The sequence below is a fragment of the Globicephala melas genome, chromosome 6, assembly GCF_963455315.2.
Source record: "Globicephala melas chromosome 6, mGloMel1.2, whole genome shotgun sequence".
In the NCBI taxonomy this organism is placed as follows: Eukaryota; Metazoa; Chordata; class Mammalia; order Artiodactyla; family Delphinidae; genus Globicephala; species Globicephala melas.
Genome location: NC_083319.1, coordinates 26,108,984 through 26,133,357, shown reverse-complemented (window position 1 = coordinate 26,133,357; position 24,374 = coordinate 26,108,984). Strand labels below are relative to the sequence as shown.

The following is a 24,374-nucleotide window of genomic DNA, read 5'->3' as shown; positions in this document are numbered from 1 at the left end:
TACAAAGTATCTTTGAAATGAGTATAAGATGTTACTAAATCTGTCTCACATTTCATCTTTATTCACCTCCAGCCTTCATTCCACCTTGTAGCCTTATAGGTCCCCATCTGCATCTTGTTGCTTGTATTGTACTTGCAGTGAAAGTGCCTTTTTATCCCGACTTTCAGTTTTACCTGTTGAATAATGTCTTTCCATCCTTCCCTTCACATCTAATCTGTCAAAATCAATTTGGGGTTTTTTGCCCATTTTCCCACTGTAACTATACCTGGTACAGTGCCTGCTATAAGTACTCATTATTGGTCTGTTGGGTGGCAACCCCATTCCTTCCCTTTGGTACTCTTCTGTACTACATGAAATGGTAGGGAGGTAGAAGGCTGGGAACAGGTGGGAATGGCAGCTTCAGTAGAGTATGGGCTTCTGGATTCCTTGTTTAGCTGCTACAGCAGCAAGGTTCCAACAGCAGTAGTATCTCACAAGATATGGGATTGGCCCTCTGACCTAATTGAACTTGAACTCCATGGTGCCCTCATTGCCATGGAAAATGGCTGGCTGATTTCCCATAGCACATAGGGGCAAAATAGTTGTTTAATCAACTTAAGATCACCTGGATGTACCAAACCCACATTCCTATCTTTGAGAGACTGTTCTCTGGGATTACTCTGCTTCATATGAGTTAGTATCCAACAATCAGGAAAACAGAAATCACTCTATTTCAAACAGGAAAAGGCTTAATCTTAGGAGATTGTTACAGAGGTGCTGAAACAGCTCAAGATTACCCAGAGATGAGTAAAGGGCTCTGTACCCTCAGAGCTGAAACCAGCTAGCACATGCCCCTGCTGCTGTCGGAGGCTGTGGCTGTTGCCGTTGCTGCTTCAGCTGGAATGCACTGATGCTGCTGGGCGGAAGCCCAGGAGTCCACAGCTCTAGCTGCTCCTGCTCTAGTCTCTGGTGGTGGTGTCTTACCTTTTACACCTTGCATCTCTTAGAACAGCAGTTCTCAACTGTATGGTCTCGAGACCCCTTTACTCTTTCATCTTTAATTTATCCAGTCTTTGTGTTGATACCTTGCTTCTTTAAATATTTCTTCTTTGACTTCTGTGACACCACTCTTTTCTTGAACCGTACCTCTGACTATTCCTTCTCAGGCTTTCTGTTTAATTCTTTCTATCTCACCTGGCTTTTAAATGTATGAGTTTTCTTTGGTTCTGCTCTAGGTCATAGTTCAAAGTTCAGACATGGGAATGGCAAATACCACCCATATACAGTTGACACTTGAACAACACAGGGGTTAGGGGCGCCAACCCCATGTAGTCAAAAATCCATCTATAACTTTACAGTCAGGCCTCTGTATCCACGGTTCTGCATCTGCAGAGTCAACCAACTATGGATCATGTAGTAGTGTACTAGGAATAGACTTAATCTGATTATTAGTGGATCTATGCAGTTCACACCCATATTGTCCAAGGGTTAACTGTACTACAAGCGTTCTCAAAATTAAAACTCTAGTACATATCTCCCTCTGACTTCCCAGACTCATTCTTTAAGCTGCCAGCTGGAAAACCTATAACCTCCACAAACTCCTTAGGTTCTAAATTTATTCATTTTTAATTCCCCCATCTGATTCTTCTCCTTTGTTCCCTTCTTGCTTGCATCATCTTCCACTCTCTACCAAAGTATTGGCATCAACCTTGACCCTCTGCCTCTCTTGGCCCAGTGAGGCCAGGAGTCCTATATTGATCCTCCTTCCTAAAGTCTCCGGAATATTTGTTTCTACTGCCACTTAATTGCCTTGGTTCATGTCCTTACCTTACTGATGCTCTTCTGTTACCCTCTTTTAGCTGTTCTATTCTCTGCCACAGTGGAGTTTCTAAAAGGCAAATCTAAATGAGGTCATTGTTCCTTTCACAGCACCTCCTAACCTAGAAGATAAGTACAAGACTTTTTTTTTTTAATATTTATTTATTTTTGGCTGTGTTGGGTCTTAGTTGCGGCATGTAGAATCTTTCATTGCGGCGTGCAGGCTCTTTGTTGCAGCGCGTGGGCTTCTCTCTAGTTGTGGTGCGTGAGATCAGTAGTTGCATCATGCGGGCTTAGTTGCCCTGCGGCCTGTGGGATCTTAGTTCCCCGACCAGGGATCGAACCCACATCCCCCAACCAGGGATCAAACCCACATCCCCAGGGATCAAACCCACATATACCTCTGTGTTGGAAGGCGGATTCTTAACCACCAGGGAAGTCCCCCAAAACTCATTCTTAATGACATCTTCTTCATCACTTCATCATTAGCTCTGTCTCATGTTGTTCATTGCCCCTAATTTTTCTAGGAGTCATTTCCCTCATACTTTCAGGATCTAAAGAGTATCAAACTTGAGTGTAGGCATTTCTTTTTGAGTTTTAATAACTTAGTCGACTAAGAAGTGTGATTTTTAGGACGCATAGCATCAAGGAGAGGCATGGGAGCTCTGGAGTCTAGACAGCTTGTGTTTGTGTCTCTGCACCATGACTTAACAGCCGTTGATCAAATTGTTAATCTTTCTAAGCCTCAGCCTCATAATCTTTAAAAGGAAGGGAAAATAAACCTTTCTTATAGAGTTCCTATAAGAATTAAATGAGAAACACTACGTTAAAATAGTACAGTTATGATATTCCACAACTCTTAATTTTGTTTATTATTGATAATATTTTCTGTTTCTGGGAACTAGATTACTGAAAGTGTATTGGCACCTGAGTGATTTGTGCTAGAATTATATCAGTGGGTATTTTAAAAGATAAAAATAGCTTAAGTACTTTATGGAATAGGTAGGGAAAAGTCATTACTCTAAACCAAGGTATCAAATGCTAAATTTGCTCAGTGATACTTAGTTTTTTAAGCTATGCTTTCGTAGTTACTAGATAACTTTATTGAAAATTTTGCCATCAACAAAGTAGAAAGGCAACTTATGGAATGGGAAAAAATATTTGCAAACCATGTATATAATAAGAGGTTAATATCCATGATATATAAAGAACTCATACAACTCAATAGCAAAAAAAAAAAACCAAACCAATTTAAAATGGGCAAAGTACTTGAATAAACATTTCTGCAAAGAAGATATACAAAAGACCAACAAGTATATAAAAAGATGCTTAACATCACTAGTTGTTAGGAAAATGCAAATTAAAACCACAATGAGATACCACTTCGGGCCTGTTAAAATGGCCATCATCAAAAAGACGAGGTATAGCAAATGCTGGTGAGGATGTGGAAAAAGGGAACCCTTGTAAACCGTTGGTGGGATTGTAAATTGGTGCAGCTACTATGGAAAACAGCATGGTGGTTCCTCAAAAATTAAAAATGGAACTACCATATGATCTAGCAGTTCCAGTTCTGGGAATCTATCTAAAGGAAATGAAAGCACTAACTTGAAAAAATACCTGCATCCCCATGTTCATAACAGCATTATTTACAATAGCCAAGACATGGAACAAACCTAAATGTCCATTGATGGATGAAGAAGCGGGTTGTGTGTGTGTGTGTGTGTGTGTGTGTGTGTGTGTGTGTGTGTGTGTGTGTGTACACATAATGGGGTATTACTCAGCCATAAAAAGTGAGGAGTTTCTGCCATTTGCAACAACATGGATGGACCTTGAAGGTATTATGCTAAGTGAAATAAGTCAGAAAGACAGCTCCTATAGGATCTCACTTATATGTAGACTCTTCAACAAAACAAATCATCAAACTCAAAGTGGTTTCCAGAGGCAGAGGATGGGGGATAGGAAGTTGGAAGAAGATGGTCAAAAGGTACAAACTTCCAGTTATAAGATAAATACTAGGGATGTAGTGTACAACATGATGACTAGGTAGCTAGCATTGCTGTATGGCATATAGGAAAGTTTTTGAGAGTAAATCCTGAGTTCTCGTCACAAGGAGAAAAAATTTTTTTCTTTTTTTTGTATCCATATGAGAAGATGGATGTTAGCTGAACCTGTTGTAATCATTTCACAATATACGTAAGTCAAGCCATCATGCCCTATGTCTTTCACTTATACAGTGATGTATGTCAATTATTTCTCAATGAAACTGGGTTGGGGGGGTAGATAGACCAGAGTTTTAGTGTAATACACTATATGAAATAAGAAAAAATTCTGCAGAAAAAAATCATTCAACTGATTTTGTCACCTGTATATCAGGGAAACAGTAAAGCAAAAATGGCATGGTCCCTAGCAAGGTTGAACCTGTGATGGGGGAAAGAAAATAGAGTGAAACATAAAATAAATTGCAAATCATGATAAATGATATTTTAAAAATTAATGGCTTCCATAAAGAAGAACAAAAGGCACTTATATTTAGGCTAGTCAGGCAGTACCTCTCTGAGACTGTAGCGTTTAAATTGAGAACTGGAGCATGTAAAGGAACAGACCATCAAAGAAGCCTGGTGTGTGTGAAGGTCCTGGGGCAGAAGCTGTGACTTGTGAAGCAAGAAATGGATTGTTTGGAGTGTGGCACATGCAGGGTTGTTGAGGTTGGGAGCCCAAAATGAGATTAGGTTTTCTTTCTTAAAAGCTCACTTTTGCAACTGGCTGAAGAATGGATTGTGGGCTTGGGGGCAGAAGAGGAAGCAGGGCATAATCTAGACCAGAGATTGTTGTGGACTGGTCTTGAGTTAAGGCAGGGAGAAAGAGGAAGCTTGATAGGTTTGGGGTATATTTTAGAGATAGGACCTACCAGGTATGCTAGTGGATTAGATGCAGAAGGAGGGGAAAGGGAATTGAAATCACCAAGGTTTCTGGTTCAAGCACTTGGATGGATAGAGGTGCTGCTAATTGAAGTGGAGAAGGCAGATGATAAATGGTGAGGCATGTTTGAGGGGGAATCTTTGAGATCCAAAGTCACATGCTGGTATTGGTTGTGGAGTGAGCAGAATGTGAGAAGTGGACACCGCGTGTACAGACAGCTATGGCTGTGAAGGGAGGAGAGCAGACGGATGGACCAATTCCTGAAAGAGAATTGGGATGCAGTCAAGGGAGGCGTGTTTTTGTTTTTAGGATGACATTCTAGGACATAGTTAACTGCTGATCAAGATAATTAGGTGGGCAGGAAAGGGTGGGAGATGGACAAGAAGTGTGGTAGCTTTAAGTTTAGTGGGAGAGAGTTGGCTTTCTTTAAATCAGAGTGTTGTCTGACATTTCCATGAAGAGTGAGTCAGAGTTGGAGAGATCCTGTGGGAAATGCCTTACAGGGATAATTGTACCAGTTTTATACGGTATGGGACATTCTAACTTTCTAGCTTCCAACCTCCTTTTCCCCTCTGCTTTGATAACGGAAGGTGTCCAAGGAAAACAACTTATTACAGCACAGTTGATTTTGTGAAGTGTCCCTGCTACTTGTTCTCAAAAATCAGTTCATCTGTCTCTTCTTCCAGTTTGCCTGCCCTGACTTGCTAATTCTTTTCTATGTTTGTGCTACACTTGTACTTGATATTTTTATTATGTGTATTAAACATACTGTATTTTCCATTGCTGCTCTGTACCACAACTTAGTGGTATAAAACAACAGATTTATTATCTTATTATAGTACTGTAGGTTAGAAGTCTGGTATGGAGCTCACTGGGCTAAAATCAGAGCTGCATTCCTTTCTGGAGACTCTAGGGGAGAATTTGTTCTGTGTCCTTTCCAACTTCTAGAGGCTGACCACATACCTTGGCTCATATCCCTTTCCTCTGTCATCAAAGGTGGCAGCATAGCATCTCTGACCCTGCTTTTGTCCCTCTCTTCCTTACATCTATTTCTCCGACCCTCTCATCTGTTTCCCTCCTACTTTTAAGGAGCCTTAAGATTACATCGGACCCACCCAGGTAATCCAGGATGATTTCCCTATCTTAAAGTCACCTGATTAGCAACCTTAATTCCCTTTTGCCTTGTAACCTGACTTACTTAATAGTTTCCAGGGATGGGAGGGGGTGGATTATTCTACCTACCACATATATGTTGTAGTTGATAACTGTTACTCATCTTTGTATTCCTGGCACTGTAGTGCCTGAAACAGTGTATACGTATATGTACTCACATTACATGGAGATTGTTTATTTATTAAATTTTCTTTTTCTTTCCCCTTCTTCCACCCACACACACCTTTTTTTAGTGACAGGTCAGTCTTATGAGAATATGGTAACTGAGATCATGTCAATGGGCTACGAACGAGAGCAAGTAATTGCAGCCCTGAGAGCCAGTTTCAACAACCCTGACAGAGCAGTGGAGTATCTTTTAATGGTGAGAAACATTTTGCTTTCTTTGTTCTAGTTGTTTAAGAACAAAATCTCAAAGAAACAGAGATTTTAAAGGGATAGTAACAATTCAGAAGATAATAATGATGTATGCTAGATAATTTACATAACGCTTTTATTTTTCTTAGTATGTTAACATTTTGTGTTAATAAAATGTAACCTCTTCTAAAAGATTTTGATAGGATTTTCAATTAGAAAACAACGTGGCTAAATGGGTTGTAAAATTTGCTATCCACTTGGAGTAGTACCCTCAAAGGATGACAGCTGTGTGTTAGAGGGGTAGGGGTGGGGCAGATTTTAAATCTAATTGAATCCAACATTTTAGTAGCTTTTTTGCCTGCCAAGCATAATCCTGGATGTGCTATTTAGAGCAAAAGTTTCAAGTTGGAAGCCCAAGCCAAATTTTGTACTATGTGTAAATTTCTTAATTCGTTGCCAGCTTTTAAAAACGGGGAGATTTCACTTAAAAGTTCAGATAATCTGGTTTATCTGGACAACTCAGATCCCAGATTTAGGAAAAGTTTTAGGTTGTAGACTCTTTAATTCACTGTCTTCCTGTCCATTCCCTATTACCTGACAGCATCATGCATTTAATTTAATGTATGATATTATGACTGGTTCTGTTGGCATTTGAATTGTTAGCTTATTTATAGTCAGTAGCAGTCGAGGGAATTTTGAATAAATTATTGGGTTTTGTTTTCTACTAATGAAGGTTTTTGAGAAATAGATTGTTGTGGGCATGGACTGAAACCCGTGATATTTTATGACAATGAATGTCTGTTTTACAAATGTGACATGGGTCAAAAGCAAAGTGTAGAAGTTTGCAATAACATTGGATTAACTTTTTAGTCTTAACATTTTATTCTATAATTCTTTGGTGTGTTGGAATATTATCAAAAGTCTCAATTACCTTAAATATCATCTCAGATCCTAACTCTTTGGGGAATACCATCTACAAGTTTAATCCATTCCTTTGTTTCCAGTTGTACTTCTGTTAGAAACTCCTTTTGAGAGCGTAGTTTCAGGAGAGTCCCTGTCATGAGCAGATAACTGTGCTTCTCTACCACCAGTCATTTGCCTACTTACTTGCATGAGAGTCACAAAACCTTTTCTTAGCATATCATTTGAATTATTTTTCCCATTGTCCTCTTGAGAGTCTTTAAAATGCTGGCAGTTCATTTAATTATCATTTTGTTTGAAATTGAGGAATCATACTGGATTGATAGTTACTGTGGATCTGTTTGTGGTTGCCGCTCATTCCTCCCCTCCCCCAAAAAATACATATTATGTTAAAATATTGCCTTTCCTTTCATAGAATGGCTCTAATTTATACCTGATTTGGAATTCTGCATAAATTTAATGATATCAAATATTTTGATCTAATAGATTTGAAATTTTGAGGTATAAAAAAATGGATCACTCTTCACAGTTGCTGCTATTTAGCATCAAATACAAATGAATAGATGAGAGATAAGTTCATGAAACAGTTTAAAGTTTTATATATTTACTGTTTGTTTCATAGACTGGAAAAAAGGGGCTACCTTTAACTGTGAGGGTGAGTGTATGGGAAAGGAGAAATAATGATCTAATAAAGGGCTAAATACTATGAGAATTTGAGGTAGATCTGTAGCAATGGTGATTAACTTTTTAGTTTAACAAATTTGTTTGAGAATTTGATGGAGGCTTTTGGATCCTCGGTCTATATAGTTTGTTAGCACTTGATAGCTCCTCATCTAAGGGTTTGAATTGGTGGATTGTGAAAAACATTTGTTTGCAATGCCTACAATAAACTTCTAATATAGGCAGCCATTATCCTGCTGTTTATTACCGTTCATTCTTCATATGTTTATGATTTTGGCTTCTGATATACTGGGAAATGGAAGCAATTACTATTACCATCTCATATTCAAATACAATATTTTCTCCTTTATTCTCCTTCCAAAATCTATGAAGATTTCATAAAGACTTTAATAAGTTATATATGAGAAGTCTTATAAATCGTTTATCAAAATAGGGGTGTTCCAAAAATCTTAGTGCAGTTTTAAGTTATAATAACTTCAGAAGATAAATGCCACAAACTTAGAAAAAGCATTACCTAAATACTTAATTATTTAAGATTCTTTTATACCTATTTACTTTTTTTTTTGGCTGCGCCATGCAGCTTGTGGGATCTTAGTTCCCTGACCAGGGATTGAACCCATGCCTTTGGCAGTGAAAGTGTGGAGTCCTAACCACTGAACCGCTAGGGAATTCCCTTTATTTTTTGTAATTTTTGAATAATCAATTTTAAGTTTTTGTATGTGATACATTTCTGGATGACGCTTTCTCAGAACCATGGATCAGTAGAGGACATCCTCCTCACTTGGCCGCTGTCATCACCTGCTCTGTCTCCATTAGACTCTTTTTCCAGTGATCACTTCACAACTGCCATGTGTGCATCAAAATCTCTTTGGATGATCTTAAGGCTAGGGTTAAAAATACAATCCTTTCTGTCACTGAGCTGGTGAAAGTTTCTGTGAGGTTCAAAAATCAATTAGAGTGATATATAACATAAAAGCCAGATATGTCTAATTTTAATAAGATTTGTGTTGATACTTTGAAAATTTAAATAATTAGCCTTATAATGTTAGACACCATTACTTCTATGTAAGTTTAGGGTCTTGCCCAATACTTTGGTGTTAGATGTTAACATGTGTTGCTGGATAAACATTTCATGATTTATTTTTTTAATTGCAAAATTATTTACTTCATATCCTAGATGTACACTGTCTAGTAGGGTAGCTGTTGAGTACTATCAAGTACAAGTAGCTATTTAAATGTAAGAAAATTAAAAGTAAGTTAAAATTTTAAGTGTCTTAGTACCATTAGCCACATTTCAAGTTCTCAGTAGCTACTTGGGGCTAATGGGTATTTTATTGGACAGCATAGATATAGAGCTGTTCCGTCATCATGGAAAGTTCTGTTGGACAATGCTACTGTATATTATAGCAGTATGGGTTTATCTATACCACATTGAGGCCATTTCTAATCTGATTTGAATATGTGAAGATTTCAGATATGTCTTGATCCTTTACATTTAATTGAAGCAGACATCTGTTTGATGCTTTTAGAAATTAGACAAGGATATTAAATAGATTCATAAGTCTCTTACTCTGTGTAATATTTAACTAACTTTGAATGATGAGCTATGTTAAAGCTTGGAAATTGTGTTATAGGGAATTCCCGGAGATAGAGAAAGTCAGGCTGTGGTTGACCCCCCTCCAGCAGCGAGCACTGGGGCTCCTCAGTCTTCAGTGGCTGCAGCAGCAGCAACTACGACAGCAACGACTACGACAACAAGTTCTGGAGGTAAAGTGGAATCTTTCAATGGGGAGGAAATGGTCCTGAATCTTTAGTAAAAAATAATTTAATCTAAAATGCTTTTGAGATGAGGTTCATTCCCAGGGCATCTCAGTAACTCTTAAATTCTCTATTCAGTGTTAGAGAAGGGCCCAAAAGAAATTATAAAAGATATTCTCATGTATATTAAACATCATTACTACAGTTTTGGTAAAGGGCATATTCTGTTTAGCTTATTCTAAGGAAGAGATGCTTTCCAGTTTGCATTTAGTGTTATATTCTGAAGCCGTTTGGAACGGTTTGCTCACCTTGTCTCTTTCTCTCCCAGTAAATGTCTTCAAAGCCAGTAGGATCTTAATGGTTATTATAGAACCAAGGAAATAAAACCTGGGAGGTTTAATATCTTGAATCTAGAGGTGAAAGCAGAGCTTGAATTCAGGTGTCTTTACAGCACCCACTCTTCCATTGGCAAAGGTTTGACTAGAAAGCAAAGCCTGGAGCCCGTGGTAGTCCTAGGAATTATTTAATGCTCTCTTTCATTATTTCTTTGTAAAATTGATAAAGTAATTCAAACTGTTACTTTTATTTTATTTTATTATTTTATTTTATTTTATTTTTTTATTTTATTTTATTTTTTTGGCGGTACGCGGGCCTCTCCCTGTTGCGGCCTCCCGCTATTGTGGCCTCTCGCGTTGCGGAGCACAGGCTCCGGACGCGCAGGCCCAGCGGCCATGGCCCACAGGCCCACGGGCCCAGCCGCTCCGCGGCATGCGGGATCCCCCCAGACCGGGGCACGAACCCGTGTCCCCTGCATCGGCAGGCGGACCCTCAATCACTGCGCCACCAGGGAAGCCCCCAAACTGTTACTTTTGAAGAGACCATTCTTTTATGTATTTCCTAGCTCTAATTGTGGCAGTCATCTCTGGTTGACAGAAATCCCTAAGCACTTTGTGTGCAGTCTCCCGGAGGATAGGCTCTCATTTCCTGAGATTCAGCATGGAAATAGAAGAGGAGGCCACAGCTTTGGTTCAGATTTGGGGTGCTGTCCCATTCAGTGGCAGTTATTGGGTAACTTAGTTTCTGAGTCTTGTTTTCTTCTTCTGTAAAACTGGTGTTACACAAAGAAGAATAAATAACCATATGATGTGGCCTTTTTTTTTTTTTTTTTTTTTCCTTGGCGGTACGCAGGCCTCTCACTGCTGTGGCCTCTCCCATTGCGGAGCACAGGTTCCGGACGCGCAGGCCCAGTGGCCATGGCCCCCGGGCCCAGCCACTCCGCAGCATGCGGGATCTCCCGGGACCAGGGCACGAACCCGCGTCCCCTGCATCGTCAGGTGGACTCTCAACCACGGCGCCACCAGGGGAGCCCGATGTGGCCATTTTTAATTTGAATGATTGTCTTGAATAATTTAGATGACAGTGTACATCTAAAAAATTCTCATTACTCTTAGTAACCTCAAAAGCATAATTCTTTTGAATCAATTAAAGTAGGTAAGTTTTTTGCGTTTCTTAATCCTGGTATATATTTTTCTTAGGAACTTTTGAGCATCAAGAACAACTTTTAATACTTTTTATTTTGATAGAGTGCACGAAGGGCACAAGTTCTCCGTGTTACTTGATAATATTGAGTGCCCAGGGCAATTGTAGGAAAACTTTGTTTTTTTAGTGTTCTGTACTCTCTACCTTAGCTAATAGGAATAATTTCTGCAGTATGAGACTTGCGAGCTGGTGCAGTTTGAAGATGTTTTCATTATTTACTTCATTTTATATACATCTGAGAATTCAAATCATATTTTTTCTTGACAGTGTTTGCTGTCTAGATTATGTTTGTATATGTAATTGCTATTTTTGTTTAAAAATGTTCATGTGTATTTTAGGACACCCTCTTGAATTTTTACGGAATCAGCCTCAGTTTCAACAGATGAGACAAATTATTCAACAGAATCCTTCCCTGCTTCCAGCATTGCTACAACAGATAGGTCGAGAAAATCCTCAGTTACTGCAGGTGACTATTTAATCAGTTAATTTCCAAAAATGGGTTTAGAGTATATCACATTTTGTAGAAGTCCATGAGCACCCCTTCTCCTTCACCAAATCTATAAACTGTTCTTCTAAGCTGCACTTAGTAGAACATGCTATAGATAGATGTACTGATAAAACGAGAATTGGGGGTGGGGATTGGGTTAGATATTTGTTTGGGAAACACTTTATAAAAGAATCTGAGAAACTCTAGCAAAAAGAAATGTTTAACTGTCTAGGTCTCTCTTTCCCAAGCTTATTACTAGTGGCGCACTACCTCATAGAAAACATACCTGTGGGCTTATTTTATTTTATTTTTATTTATTTATTTTTTTTGTGGTACGCGGGCCTCTCACTGTTGCGGCGTCTCCCGTTGCGGAGCACAGGCTCAGCGGCCATGGTTCATGGGCCTAGCCACTCCGCGGCATGTGGGATCTTCCCAGACTGGGGCACGAACCCGTGTTCCATGCATTGGCAGGCGGACTCTCAACTACTGAGCCACCAGGGAAGCCCTGTGGGCTTATTTTAATGCTCAGGTCATGAAATATTTGAGTTTTGTATAGCAGCAGTCCCCAACCTTTTTGACACCAGGGACTGGTTTCGTGGAAGACAATTTTTCCATGGACCAGGGTCGGGGGATGATGGTTTCGGGATGATTCAAGCACATTACATTTATTGTGCACTTTATTTCTCTTATTATTACATTGTAATATATAATGAAATAATTCTACAACTCATCATAATGCAGAATCAGTGGGAGCCCTGAGCTTGTTTTCACTTGCCACTCACTGATAGGGTTTTGATATGAGTCTGCAAGCAGTTGATTTATTATGGTCTCCGTGCAGTCAAACCTCTCTGCTAATGATAATCTGTATTTGCAGCCGCTCCCCAGCGCTAGCATCACCACCTCAGCTCCACCTCAGATCATCAGGCATTAGATTCTCATAAGGAGCACGCAGTTCATAGTAGGGTTTGCGCTCCTATGAGAATCGAATGCCTCTGCTGATCTGACAGGCGGAGCTCAGGCGCTAATGGGGGGCAATGGGGAGCGGCTGTAAATACAGTTACAGCTTGGCTCGCTTGCCCGCCACCCGCTCGCTCGCTCACCTCCTGCTGTGCAGCCCAGTTCCCAACAGGCCACAGACCAGTACCGGTCCATGGCCCGGGGATCACGGACCCCTGTTATAGCATTCTACTGCCTACTAGTGTGGAGGATAAAATATATATATATATATAACTTCTATTTTTTCTTATACATCAAGTAGTTTTTTAACAATGACGGGGGTGGTGGGAGTGTTTATGAAAGAGAATTTGGATTCTTTTAATTCTTCACTGTTTACCTCAGAAATACGAAGTTTCTTTAATGTACAAGAAATCATATCCTTCCAAAGACTGAATAATCCAGAATCATTCTAAAAAAATGCAGTTGCAAAGTTATAACTTTCTCTCTTATTTGTATTAGAATTCTTATTTTCCTGAAGATACTTTATATCAATGTCTTGTTTTTCTCTGTCCTTCAAATCACTGCAGCAAATTAGCCAACATCAGGAGCATTTTATTCAGATGTTAAATGAACCAGTTCAAGAAGCTGGTGGTCAAGGAGGAGGCAGTGGAGGTGGCAGTGGAGGAATTGCAGAAGCTGGAAGTGGTCATATGAACTACATTCAAGTAACGCCTCAGGAAAAAGAAGCTATAGAAAGGGTGAGTTTCAGTAAAACTTAGAAATTCAGTTCCTAGTCACACTAGCCACATTGCAGGTGCTCAGTAGTCACATGGGATTAGTGGCTCCTGTACTGGATAGCCCAGATATAGAGTATTTCCATCACAGTAGATAGCTCTTACTGGACAGAGCCAAATAGAGCATTACTAACCTAGGGACTGCAGTGGAGAGTCTCTTCTCAGCCCTGCTCTCTATTGTGTTCTTTGTGAAGCCAAGGGACTAGCACTGAATACCAGTCTAGCATGAAATAGTTATCAATATATCAAGAAACTAAAATTTTCATTCATGTTTTAGAAAAATGATCTTAAAGTATATACCCAATTCAAGATTATCCATTTTTAATTTATATTTAAAATTTTATTTCACTGTTGTCTCTAAAATGTAAATAGATATGTATATGAATATTTTCATAAAATACATGTGTAGTAAACATCAGAACCTGGTATCCTGATTCTCTTTTCATCCTATGTCTGCCCATACATGTGTCACTGCAGTAACCTAGTTTTTATGATACTGTGACTAGTCATTCATTTTTCTCTAGGCCCCATTGTTAACATTTGTAAATAGGAAATCATAGTACTTGCCCTGTCTTATCCTACAAAGTGTTTTGAGATGGAAATCAGAGAAAGTGCATTTTAACTTAATACTTAGAAAATCATTGGAACTATAATTAGTCTTTGTTTATGACAAACATATCAAGTGTTCAGGTTTGTAACTATGTATTTCAAAAAAGATACTTTATATATTGCAGTGTTATTTTTTCCCCCTCAAATAAATAGAAGTGAAAATAGACAATTGCCTCACTTGTTCTAGAGCAACTTTTTTTTGAGGTTACAGTTATCAAATCTTGATTTCTGTGTTGGAGAAATTTTTTCTTTTGTTGCTTGTGCTTTTGGTGTCATAGAAGAGAACATTGCCTAACCCAAGGTCAGAAGATTTAAGCCTCTATTTTGTCCAAAGAGTTTTATAACTTTATTACATTTATGTAATGTAAAATGCCTATAATCCATTTCGAGTTGCTTTTTGTTTACGGTGTGAGGTGTAGGAGCCTAGCTTCATTTCCTTTGCCTGTGTATATCCAGTTGCCCCAGCACCATTTATTGAAAATACTGTTCTTTCCCCATTAAATTGTCTTGGCATCCTTGTTGAAAATATGTTGACCATAAATGTGAGGGTTTATTTCTGGGCTTTCAGTTCTGTTCTGATCTATATGTTTATCCTTATGCCAGTCCTTCATTGTCTTGATTGCTCTGGCTTTGTAAGTTTTGAAATCTGGAAGTGTGAGAGCTCCATATTTGTTCTTCTTTCCCAAGATTGTTTCGGCTCTGTGGTTCCCTTGCAATTTCATATCAATTTTAGGATTAGCTTGTCTAATTTCTGCAAAAAGAAAACTGGCTAGAATTTTGATAGATACTGTGTTTTTTTCTGTAGATCAATTTGGGGAGTATTGCCATGTTGGCAATATTAAGTCTTTACCAAGCCGTGAACACAGAATGGGATGTCTTTCCATATTGAATTTCCATAATTTCTTTCAGAAATTTCTTTAGTCTTCAGTTTGCTAAATTTATTTCTAAGTATTTTTATTCTTTATGATGCTGTTATAAAGAGAGTTGTTTTTCTTAATTTCATTTTTGGATTGTTCATTGCTAGTTATATAGAAATACAATTTAATTTTGTGTATCTTGCAACCTTTCTGAACTCATTTATTCTGATAATTTGTGTGTGTGTTCCTAAGGATTTCTATATGTAAGATATCATTTGCAGGTAGATGTAGTTTTACTTCTTTTTCAATCTGGATGTTCTTTATTATTAATATGTACATATTTTATATATATATATATATATTTGCTTAATTGTTCTATCTAGAGCCGCCTCTGTATAGTTGAATAGCAGTGGTGAGAGCCAACATCTTTTATCTTGTTCCAGATCTTAGAGGAAAATAAAACATTTAGTCTTTCACCATTAAGTTTGATGTTAGCTGTGCGTTTCATTAGATTCCTTTTATCAGGTTGAAGAAGTTCTATTCCTAGTGTGTTGGATGTTTTTATCACAAAGGGTGTGGGATTTTGTCAAATTGTGTGTTGATTGAGATGGTTGTGTGGTTGTGTCCCTTTTTCTGTTAATATGCCTTATTACGCTGATTGATTTTTTTGTATGTTGGCCTAACCTTGCATTCCTGGGGTGTTGCTGGAATTGGCCTGCTAGTATTTTGTTGAGGATTTCTGCATCTGTATTCATAAGGAATATTGGTCTGTAGTTTTCTTGTGATGTCTTTGTCTGGTTTTGGTATCAGAGTAATATTGGCCTTACAGAATGAGTTCCCTCCTCGTCTGTTGTTTGGAAGAGTTTATGAAGAATTGGTGTTAATTTTTCTTTAAAAGGCTGGTAGAATTCACCAGTGTAGTTATCTGGGCCTGGCTTTTGGGGAAGTTTTGTGACTACTAATTCAATCTCTTTGTTTGTCATAGGGCTATTCAGATTTTTCCTTTTTTTCTTGAGTCAATTGGGGTGGTTTTTATCTTTCTAGGAATTTGTCTATTTCATATATGTTACCTAGTTTGTTGGCATACAACAACTTAGTTGTTCTCAGTATTCCCTGATAGTAGTTTTTATTTCTATAAAAAGTGGTAATGTTCCAACATTTATTTTTGATTTTAGTCATTTGAATCCTCAGATTTCTTTTTTTTTCCCTGTCAGTTTAGGTAAAGGTTTGTCAGTGTTGTTGATTTAAAGAAAAAAAGTGAGAATTTTTGGTTTTGTTGATTCTGTGTTTTTTCTAGTGTCTATTTTATCTCCTTCTGCTTGCCTTGGATTTAGTTTTCTCTTTTTTTTCCTAGTTTCTTAAGGTTGAAGCTTAGATTATTGATTTTATATCTGTCTTAATACATAGGCATACCTCTTTTTATTGTACTTTGTTGCATTTTGCAGTTAATTGCATTTTTTATAAATTGAAGGTTTGTGGCAACCCTGTCCTGTCAGATGATGGTTAGCATCTTTCGGCAATGAAGCATTTTTTAATTAAAGTATGTACATTGTTTTTTTTAGACATGATGCTGCTGCACACTTAATAGACTACAGTATAGTGTAAACGTAACTTTCATATGCATTGGGAAACCAAAAATTCGTGTGACCCGCTTCATTGCGATACTCGCTTTATAGCAGTGGTCTGTAACCGAACCTGCAGTATCTCTGAGGTATGCCTGTAGATATTTATAGCTAGAAGGTTTCCTCCAAGCACTGCTATAGCAGCATCCCATAAGTTTTAGTGTGTTGTGGTTTTATTTTCATTCATCTCAAACTATTTTCTATTTTCTTCTGTCATTTTTTTCTTTGATCTGTAGGTTATTTAGGATTGTATCAGTTTCCACATTTATGAATTTTCCAAATTTCCTTCTATTGTTGATTTCTAAGTTCATTCCCTCGTGGTCAGATAACATAATTTGTATAATTTTAATCCTTTTAAATGTATTGGGGCTTGTTTTATGGTTTAACATGGTCTTTATGGAGAATGTTCTGTGTATTCTTGAGAAGGATGTATAATTTGCTGTTGTTAAGTGTTCTCTAAATGTCTGTTAGGTCTGGTTGGTTTATAGTATTTTTCAAGTCTTCTATATCCTTGTCAGTCTTCTGCCTTCTCGTATGCATTATAGAACATGGGGATATTAAAGTCTCCAACTATTGTTGAATTGGTTATTTCTCCCTTCAAGTCTGTCAGTTTTTGATTCATGTATTTGGGGGCTCTCTTGTTCTCTATGTTTATAATGAAGTCTTTCTGATTGTTTTATCATCATAAAATGTCCTTTGTTTTAGTACCAATTTTAATCTTAAAGTCTGTTTTGTCTGATATTAATATAGCCACTTCAGCTCTCTTTTTGTAACTGTTTGCATGGTGTATATCTTTTTCCATCCTTTTACTTTCAGCATATTTGTGTCTTTGAATCTAAAGTGTGTGTCTTGTAGAAGCAATATAGTTGGATCGTGCCCTATCTACCTTTTACTTCAGCTAGCCCAGCTTTAATCTGGACAAGACCTAGGTAACAAAATCATTTTTGAGTTTCTTCTCCTTTCATGGATGAATATAATCATGCTGAATCGGGACTTTTGCCCAGTTTTTAGAAGTCATTTCTTGATATAGTCTAATGCAAGACGATTGAGACAGTTGAGGAAGGGGGTTCATAAATAACATTTGGCTGACATAATAACATTTGGCTGTACCTAGGGAATTAGACAGTTGACCTGAGTGTTTAAAGGCTTTTAATAGCAGCAATTACTGAGTTACAAGTGATTTTTAATAGACTAGGAAGGCAAAAATTAAATGGGTCGTATCACCATTTAAAATGCTATAAAAATTAAGCAAATAAAAATCAAACACCATATGTCTTGATTTCAAAAATATATCATGTAATATTACTAATAATTGACCACCCATTTTTGTAGTATGAAGTGTTTCATAAGGCAAGGAGGTTGAGTAATATATGACCCTAATGAAAGATGTGGCTCTCTTTACAAATAATTAGCAACCTCTGGTTGCTCTCATCCATAGCTTCACCACTTATGTACTAAAAGCCATTTGATTTACAGATTTCTGTAAAGTCATTTATTTTTAAACCACCACAGAAGCTAATTTCTAGTGTTAATGCCAATGAGTGTTATCAAAGTATCTGTTAGCCTAATAGCTTTAACTAGGAACAAAGAATTTGTAGGTGGTTACAGGAAAGGGCCTGGGTTCTGTCTACCCCCTTGAATTGGACAATGACTCCATATTCAGATAGGGGTGAATTCATGTAAAATTCTCAAGCTTCTTTGTGTCCTTTATAGTATGTTTTCAAGTGATGATCTGTCAGTAGTGCTACGCTGGACTCCATAATATGTTTTCTTTCTTTTCTTCCAGTTAAAGGCATTAGGATTTCCTGAAGGACTTGTGATACAAGCATATTTTGCTTGTGAGAAGAATGAGAACTTGGCTGCCAATTTTCTTCTACAGCAAAACTTTGATGAAGATTGAAAGGGACTTTTTTTTATCTCACACTTCACACCAGTGCATTACACTAACTTTGTTCACTGGATTGTCTGGGATGACTTGGGCTCATATCCACAATACTTGGTATAAGGTAGTAGATTCTTGGGGGTGGGGAGGGGGGTCTAGGATACAGGGCAGGGATAAATACCGTGCATGTCTGCTTCAATTAGCAGATGCCGCAGATCCACACAGCGTGTAAAATATTATACAACCAAAAGTCAGCTTTTGCAGGTCTTTATTTCCTCTATAAAACAGTAGGTAACTTTTCCTAGGTTTCACTCTTTTTAGTGTACTAGATCCAGAAATTTAGTGTAATGCCCTGCTTTATATTTCTTTGACTTAACAGTGGTTTCAGAAAGAATCTTTGCTACCTAGAATCTACAGTCCCTGTTTTATGGCAACACTGGATAATGGCTTTGTGAAATTAAAAAACAAAAAAAAATTGGAGCAACTGTAAACAGAAATGCCAAATTATTGATGGTTATTGTTGCTGCTTCAAATAAGTATAAAATTAATGTGTAAGAAAGCCCATTCTTTCATGATAAATACTTGGGGTTGAGGGGGGAGAGGGGGGAATCTTTTCTTAAAATGAAAATAATTACTGCTATTTTAAATTTCTTGATCATTGAATGTGAGACCCTTCTAACATGATTTGAGAAGCTGTACAAGTATAGGCAGAGTTATTTTCCTGTTTACATTTTTTGGGTTTGTTTTGGGGGGGAAATTGGTAGGTGTCTAATTACTGTTTACTTCATTGTTATATTGCAGTAAAAAGTTTTAAAACCACAGTTGCATGTTTGCTTTTGATGTATCCCGTTGTGGAATTAGCACTTTGGGGCCAATGGAGAAATGCAGCATTCACTATCCCTGTCTTCCCCTTCCCTCAGCAGAAATGTGTTTGTCAGCAAGTCATGAATTCCAACTGCTGCCTTTTTTAAAACCCACAAAATGCTGATTCAGTTCAAAATTAATGCAAATGTCTCAAAACTGGGTTTCTGATCTTTGTAAATGTTTTTCCTTATTAGATAAGAATGTATGACCATTAAAGTCATTTAGGATTATTTGCTTTCGAAAAGAGAAGGTGGACAGAACTATAATCTAGCATCCTTTATTGCATTGGACAGACTGGAGAAATCTTTTGGAAGGGCTGGGAGATGCGGCTGGAAAAGTACTTTGGAAAATATACAATCAAGATATCTCATGGCATATTAAAAGAAAAATCTTAATAGCAGTGTTGGCTTTTATTTGGATTTTTTTCATCTCAGCTTTTTTCTTTGGAATCTCCTTCATTGTCATTGTTATTTGATCATAAAGAGGGAGCAGGTGTCTACTTGTTCAGTTTTTCAAATCTGTTTTCCTGAATATAAAAAAAACTGTTTAAAGAAATGTTTTTTTTCTACTATCTGATACTGAGTGAAGAAGATGAATTTGCACAGATTTCTTCCTGCATAATCTCTAAATAATACTTAGCACAGTTTGGTGACAACTTTTAAGCTTTTACGTCATGCACTCATGAACTATCTCATGAAAATAAACCATGATTTCTCCCCATGGTGTCATCATGTAGTTTAATCTTCACGTGTTTATTCCATAAACAAAACAGGACCTTTGGATTTTGTATTACCTGTATGTTTTATAATGGATTATGCAGAAATGTCTCAGAATAAAATGAGGATTTCTAAATATGTTCATCTTTCAAAGCAGAACAATGAGTTGGGAAGAGGGCTGGCAGTTCTGGTGGGAAAATGGGATACTTTATTTTAACGATATTTTATCTGCCACTAATTGCTTAGAGCATAGTGAAAGCTGGAAAAGGGAAAAAACAACCAGCAGCAGCCTCTCTTTTCTCTGGAAAGTGACAGCAGAAGGTGATCGATCACATGGAGCTTTTGTCCTTGGACAACAAAACTACAAATAGTGGGATTAATAATTACCAGAAGACAGTTCAAGCCAAGTTTTGACCATTCTTTACAGTACTTTGTTTATCTGCTTAAAGAATCACCCATGACTCTATGAAAGAAATAGGCTTTTTGTGACCTTTTGCTGTTATCTTTTAATTTACAAACAATTTTGGTTAATCTAAGTGTCTACATGACTTTGGAATTTTGCATTTGAGGTATTCTGTCATCTGTTCCCTGAAATATATTTATTGTTGAGTTGCTTTGTGGAAAATGAGGAAGCTTAGGTTTATATTTGTTCAATTCTTATTGCCATCCCCTAGTCAAATATGTCTTTACATTGTTTAAAAATACTGAAGTGTTCCACCATACAATTTTTTCTTGTACTAGGTGGCTAGGATTCTAGAGAATTAATTATAAAATATTTTCAATATATCCAACATGGCATTTCTCATTTTTTAAATGATTTTACCGTATGGAATCTTAGATTGGAAATTGATGGTGCCTCTATCACTTATCCTTCTGTTTTCTTCACTAATTGGTGAACATAGTGTGTAGGAGGCCAGGCACTAGGTCGATTTTATTGGGTCTCCTGTTTGTGTTCTCAGCTGAAATATCAACACAGAGATGGGATACTTGATAGAATGTAATCAAAGTTCATGAGAGCTTTTAGAGATTTCAGTGAGTTCCCCCTTTTCCATACTTCTTTTCTTGTATCAGCCAGCCGAAGATAGCTACAAAATATTAAACCCAAAGTAAGCAGTTTCGGGGAGTCTTTCATGACCACGTCTGTGTTCTGGTGAGGTCCCTAGCTGTGCATCTCAGGTACAATGTGTCCTTCCAATTGACGGCCCAGTGTCCATTTTGTTCCACTTTGTTCTAAGCCAGGGGCTGGCAAACTGCAGCCCCATGAGCCAAATCTGGCTCACCGTCTGTTGTATGAGCCATGAGCTAAGAATGGCCTTTACATTTTTTAATGTTTTTTGTTTTTGTGTTTGTTTTTACAAAAAGGATTTTATGACACGTGAAGATTGATTCAAATTCCAGTGTCCATAAATAGTTTTATTGAAACGCAGGCATGCTCATTTATTTACATATTGTCTATAAGCAGCTACCTTTGTGCTAAAGAGGTTTGCTGTTGCATAGTTGCAACAAAGACTATGGCCAGCAAAACCTAAATAATTATTATCTGGCCCTTTACAGAAAAAGTTTGCCACCCCGTTTTAAATTGCAACCAAGGGGCTTCCCTGGTGGCGCAGTGGTTGAGAGTCCGCCTCCTGATGCAGGGGACATGGGTTCGTGCCCCGGTCCGGGAAGATCCCACATGCCGCGGAGCGGCTGGGCCTGTGAGCCATGGCCGCTGAGCCTGCGCATCCGGAGCCTGTGCTCCGCAATGGGAGAGGCCACAGCAGTGAGAGGCCTGCGTACCGCAAAAAAAAAAAAAAAAAAATTGCAACCAGGTCCATCATGTGTTAAATTATGATGTTTTCCCCCCTCGATTTGGCATTCTTGGCCTCTTGAGGTCTTAGCTTCAGTTTGCTTTGCTTGTGACCCTCGTGGGTTCTTTCCAGAGGGGTGGTATCACCCCCATATATTCGTTATCAAAGGGAGGAGCGCATCGTGTGCCTGGTGTGCTTGTTTGGCATGTATGCGGTGTCTAAAATTATTCTTTGCTGTTCCTATGCTATGTCTTTCTCTTTAGCAAGATAACTAAATTCAGCACTAAGCGGTCAGAAGCACCTGGCATAGTGATGAATCAACCAGAACAGAAAAGTCAAATGAATGCATCTGGGAATCCCTGCGCCCTGGGATCAGAGCTGGGGCAATTCGAACAAGGATCTTAACCACAGCTGGAAGAGAGTAGCTGGAACCTTGGAGGGAGGGATATAGCAGTTGGACCTGTTGGGTGACAGACTAGTTTCCAGAACTGTGTGTGGATAGTTTGGGGATGGGAGGAGCAGTGACAAGGAGGCAGGAGAAGGCTTGGACTTGGTAGGCAAGAGATACAGCGCTGTGCACTAAAGGTTGGGGAACCACAGGGACGCTGCTAGTGACAAATCGGTTATAAAAGGCCTTCCCTATCATGATATAGTTGACGGAAAGTGGCCCCACAAGCAGGGTTTGCACTGTGGAGAGGCGAGGAGGACCAAAGAAACGTCAGCGATGACAGATTGCTTCACGTGTGGTGCTGTGGATTCCAAAGTGAATGGAAACACGGTCTCTGCCATTGAGCTTGATATACTATCTTAGAGACCGTTTGAATAGTAATGGATCCTTCAACAGGTGCAGCATAGCTTGTCTTCTAGGAGCACAGATTCGAAAATCTTCATCCCAGACTTCTGCCTCATGTCTCACTCAAAACGTATTTCCCGTTCTTACTGATCCTCTCTTCTCACCTGGCTCAGAATGAGTTATAGATGTTTGTAGATAGTATTCCTCTCCAGACCGTGAGGTGGTCTTCAGGGTGCCTGGGGAAGCTGGCCTCCAAGCCTCGCCCCGAGCAGCCTCACCCTTTTCCTCCAATGTTTTGTTTAACTATTAGGTTTTCTGTGATGAAAATGTTGGGCACCTTTATCCTACACGTGTACTAGCTGTAGATGGGCTTCCTGTCCATGGCCTTCCACACTTCAAACATGTGTCTGCCAGGATTGGTTACTGCTTGTTGAATTGCCACCTTAAGGCTCAAAGGATATTTGATGCAGATCCTGAGTTTTGTTATTGACAGCTTCCATCTATAACAAAGTCCAAAATTGTAAATCATAGAAGCCAACTGGGTTTTATTTGCCAACAATAGCAGATTAGAAGAACATGTGATAAATTATCTCAAAATTGGTTAAAAATAGATGAGAATGAATGGGACTGGTAAGGCTATGCCTGAGAACAGCTTGAGGTTAGAATTATTATTATTTTTGGTTGGGTGATTTTATGATCCCTGGAGTTGATTTCTTTTTTTTCTTGCAACTTTTTAGCATTTTAGTCTATTTTTTGGTGGGGGCATTTTGTGGGGTTTTTTTTTGTTTCATTTTCAGATGTCTTTTTTTGTCAGTAAGGCCTGCTTCTGCTTGTTTGACATCATTTAAACTACTTTTTATATTATCTCCACTTGTAAGGAAATTACGAAGGAGAGAAATCTTTTCACTAATTTATTGTTACTTTCATTGTAAAATATTTTTGTATCCTTACACAATTTCAGGCTTCCAGAAAAGTTTTGGGAACAGCACAAAAAGCTCCCAATTACCCCCACCCCATACTTCCCTAAACCCATTTAAGTTTTGCAGTTGTCCTAGTAATGTCCTTCATAGCAGAAGACTTCAATCCAGAATAATACACTGCATTTAGTTAGTCTCCTTCAATCTGTACTCTTTCTCAGTCCTTCCTTGATCTTTATGAGCTTAACTCTTTTTTTTTTAAGATTACAGGGCCCTTGTTTTATACCACGTCCCTCAATTTATGTTTGGTGTTTCCTCATGACTAGACTCAAGTCATGCATTTTTATAACTCATTATATTGATGCTCAAATGTCCCATTGTTCTGGTTCTCAAAGGTAACTTCTGTGTTTGGCGTGTCTTTATCTCTTTTGACTACTTCCTTATTTTCTGGCACAGTAATATATTTCAGGCTCTTGTACTTTCTGTGCACCAGCCCTGGAATTCACCATTTCTCCAACGAGCTCTGTTCCCTTTCAAGTAGAAACCAAAACTTTGTTCTAGGTGTGTTCATTGCTACTGGAGTCTCACTGCTCCCAAGCATTTCAGTAAATGCATAGAAAATAAATACACAAACATCACATCTGTATTCCTGCGTCTACATATGGGTACTGAACACCTCAGTTCACACTGGCACCTTTTTTTCCTAACAAGTTGTCATCTCCCTTTATTTTATTGAAGTATAGTTGATTTACAATGTTGTGTTTCTGGTGTACAGCAGTGACTCAGTTATATATATATGTGTAATATATTTTATATATATATTTTTTGTATTTTTTTCCATTCTACTATTTCTTTTCCAAACTACTGTATATAATAGCATCTCTAGGTCCATCCATGTTGCTGCAAATAGCATTATTTCATTCTTTTTTATGGCTGAGTAATATTCCGTTGTATACATGGTACCA

The 24,374-nt window shown here is 38.1% G+C and overlaps 1 protein-coding gene across 2 annotated transcripts in view; it reads left to right on the top strand.

Moving 5' to 3' along the window:
- The window catches only part of RAD23B (RAD23 homolog B, nucleotide excision repair protein), a 43,485-nt gene extending 24,678 nt beyond the window's left edge, over window positions 1-18,807 (top strand). For both annotated transcript variants that reach the window (XM_030859101.2, XM_060300661.1), the window contains 5 exons: window positions 6,123-6,250; window positions 9,480-9,612; window positions 11,481-11,608; window positions 13,153-13,323; window positions 18,234-18,807. In XM_030859101.2, the coding sequence (XP_030714961.1) occupies window positions 6,123-6,250; window positions 9,480-9,612; window positions 11,481-11,608; window positions 13,153-13,323; window positions 18,234-18,347 (674 nt within the window). In that variant the 3' untranslated portion in view covers window positions 18,348-18,807. The remainder of the gene's footprint in view (window positions 1-6,122; window positions 6,251-9,479; window positions 9,613-11,480; window positions 11,609-13,152; window positions 13,324-18,233) is intronic.
- The last annotated feature ends 5,567 nt before the right edge of the window (window positions 18,808-24,374 follow it).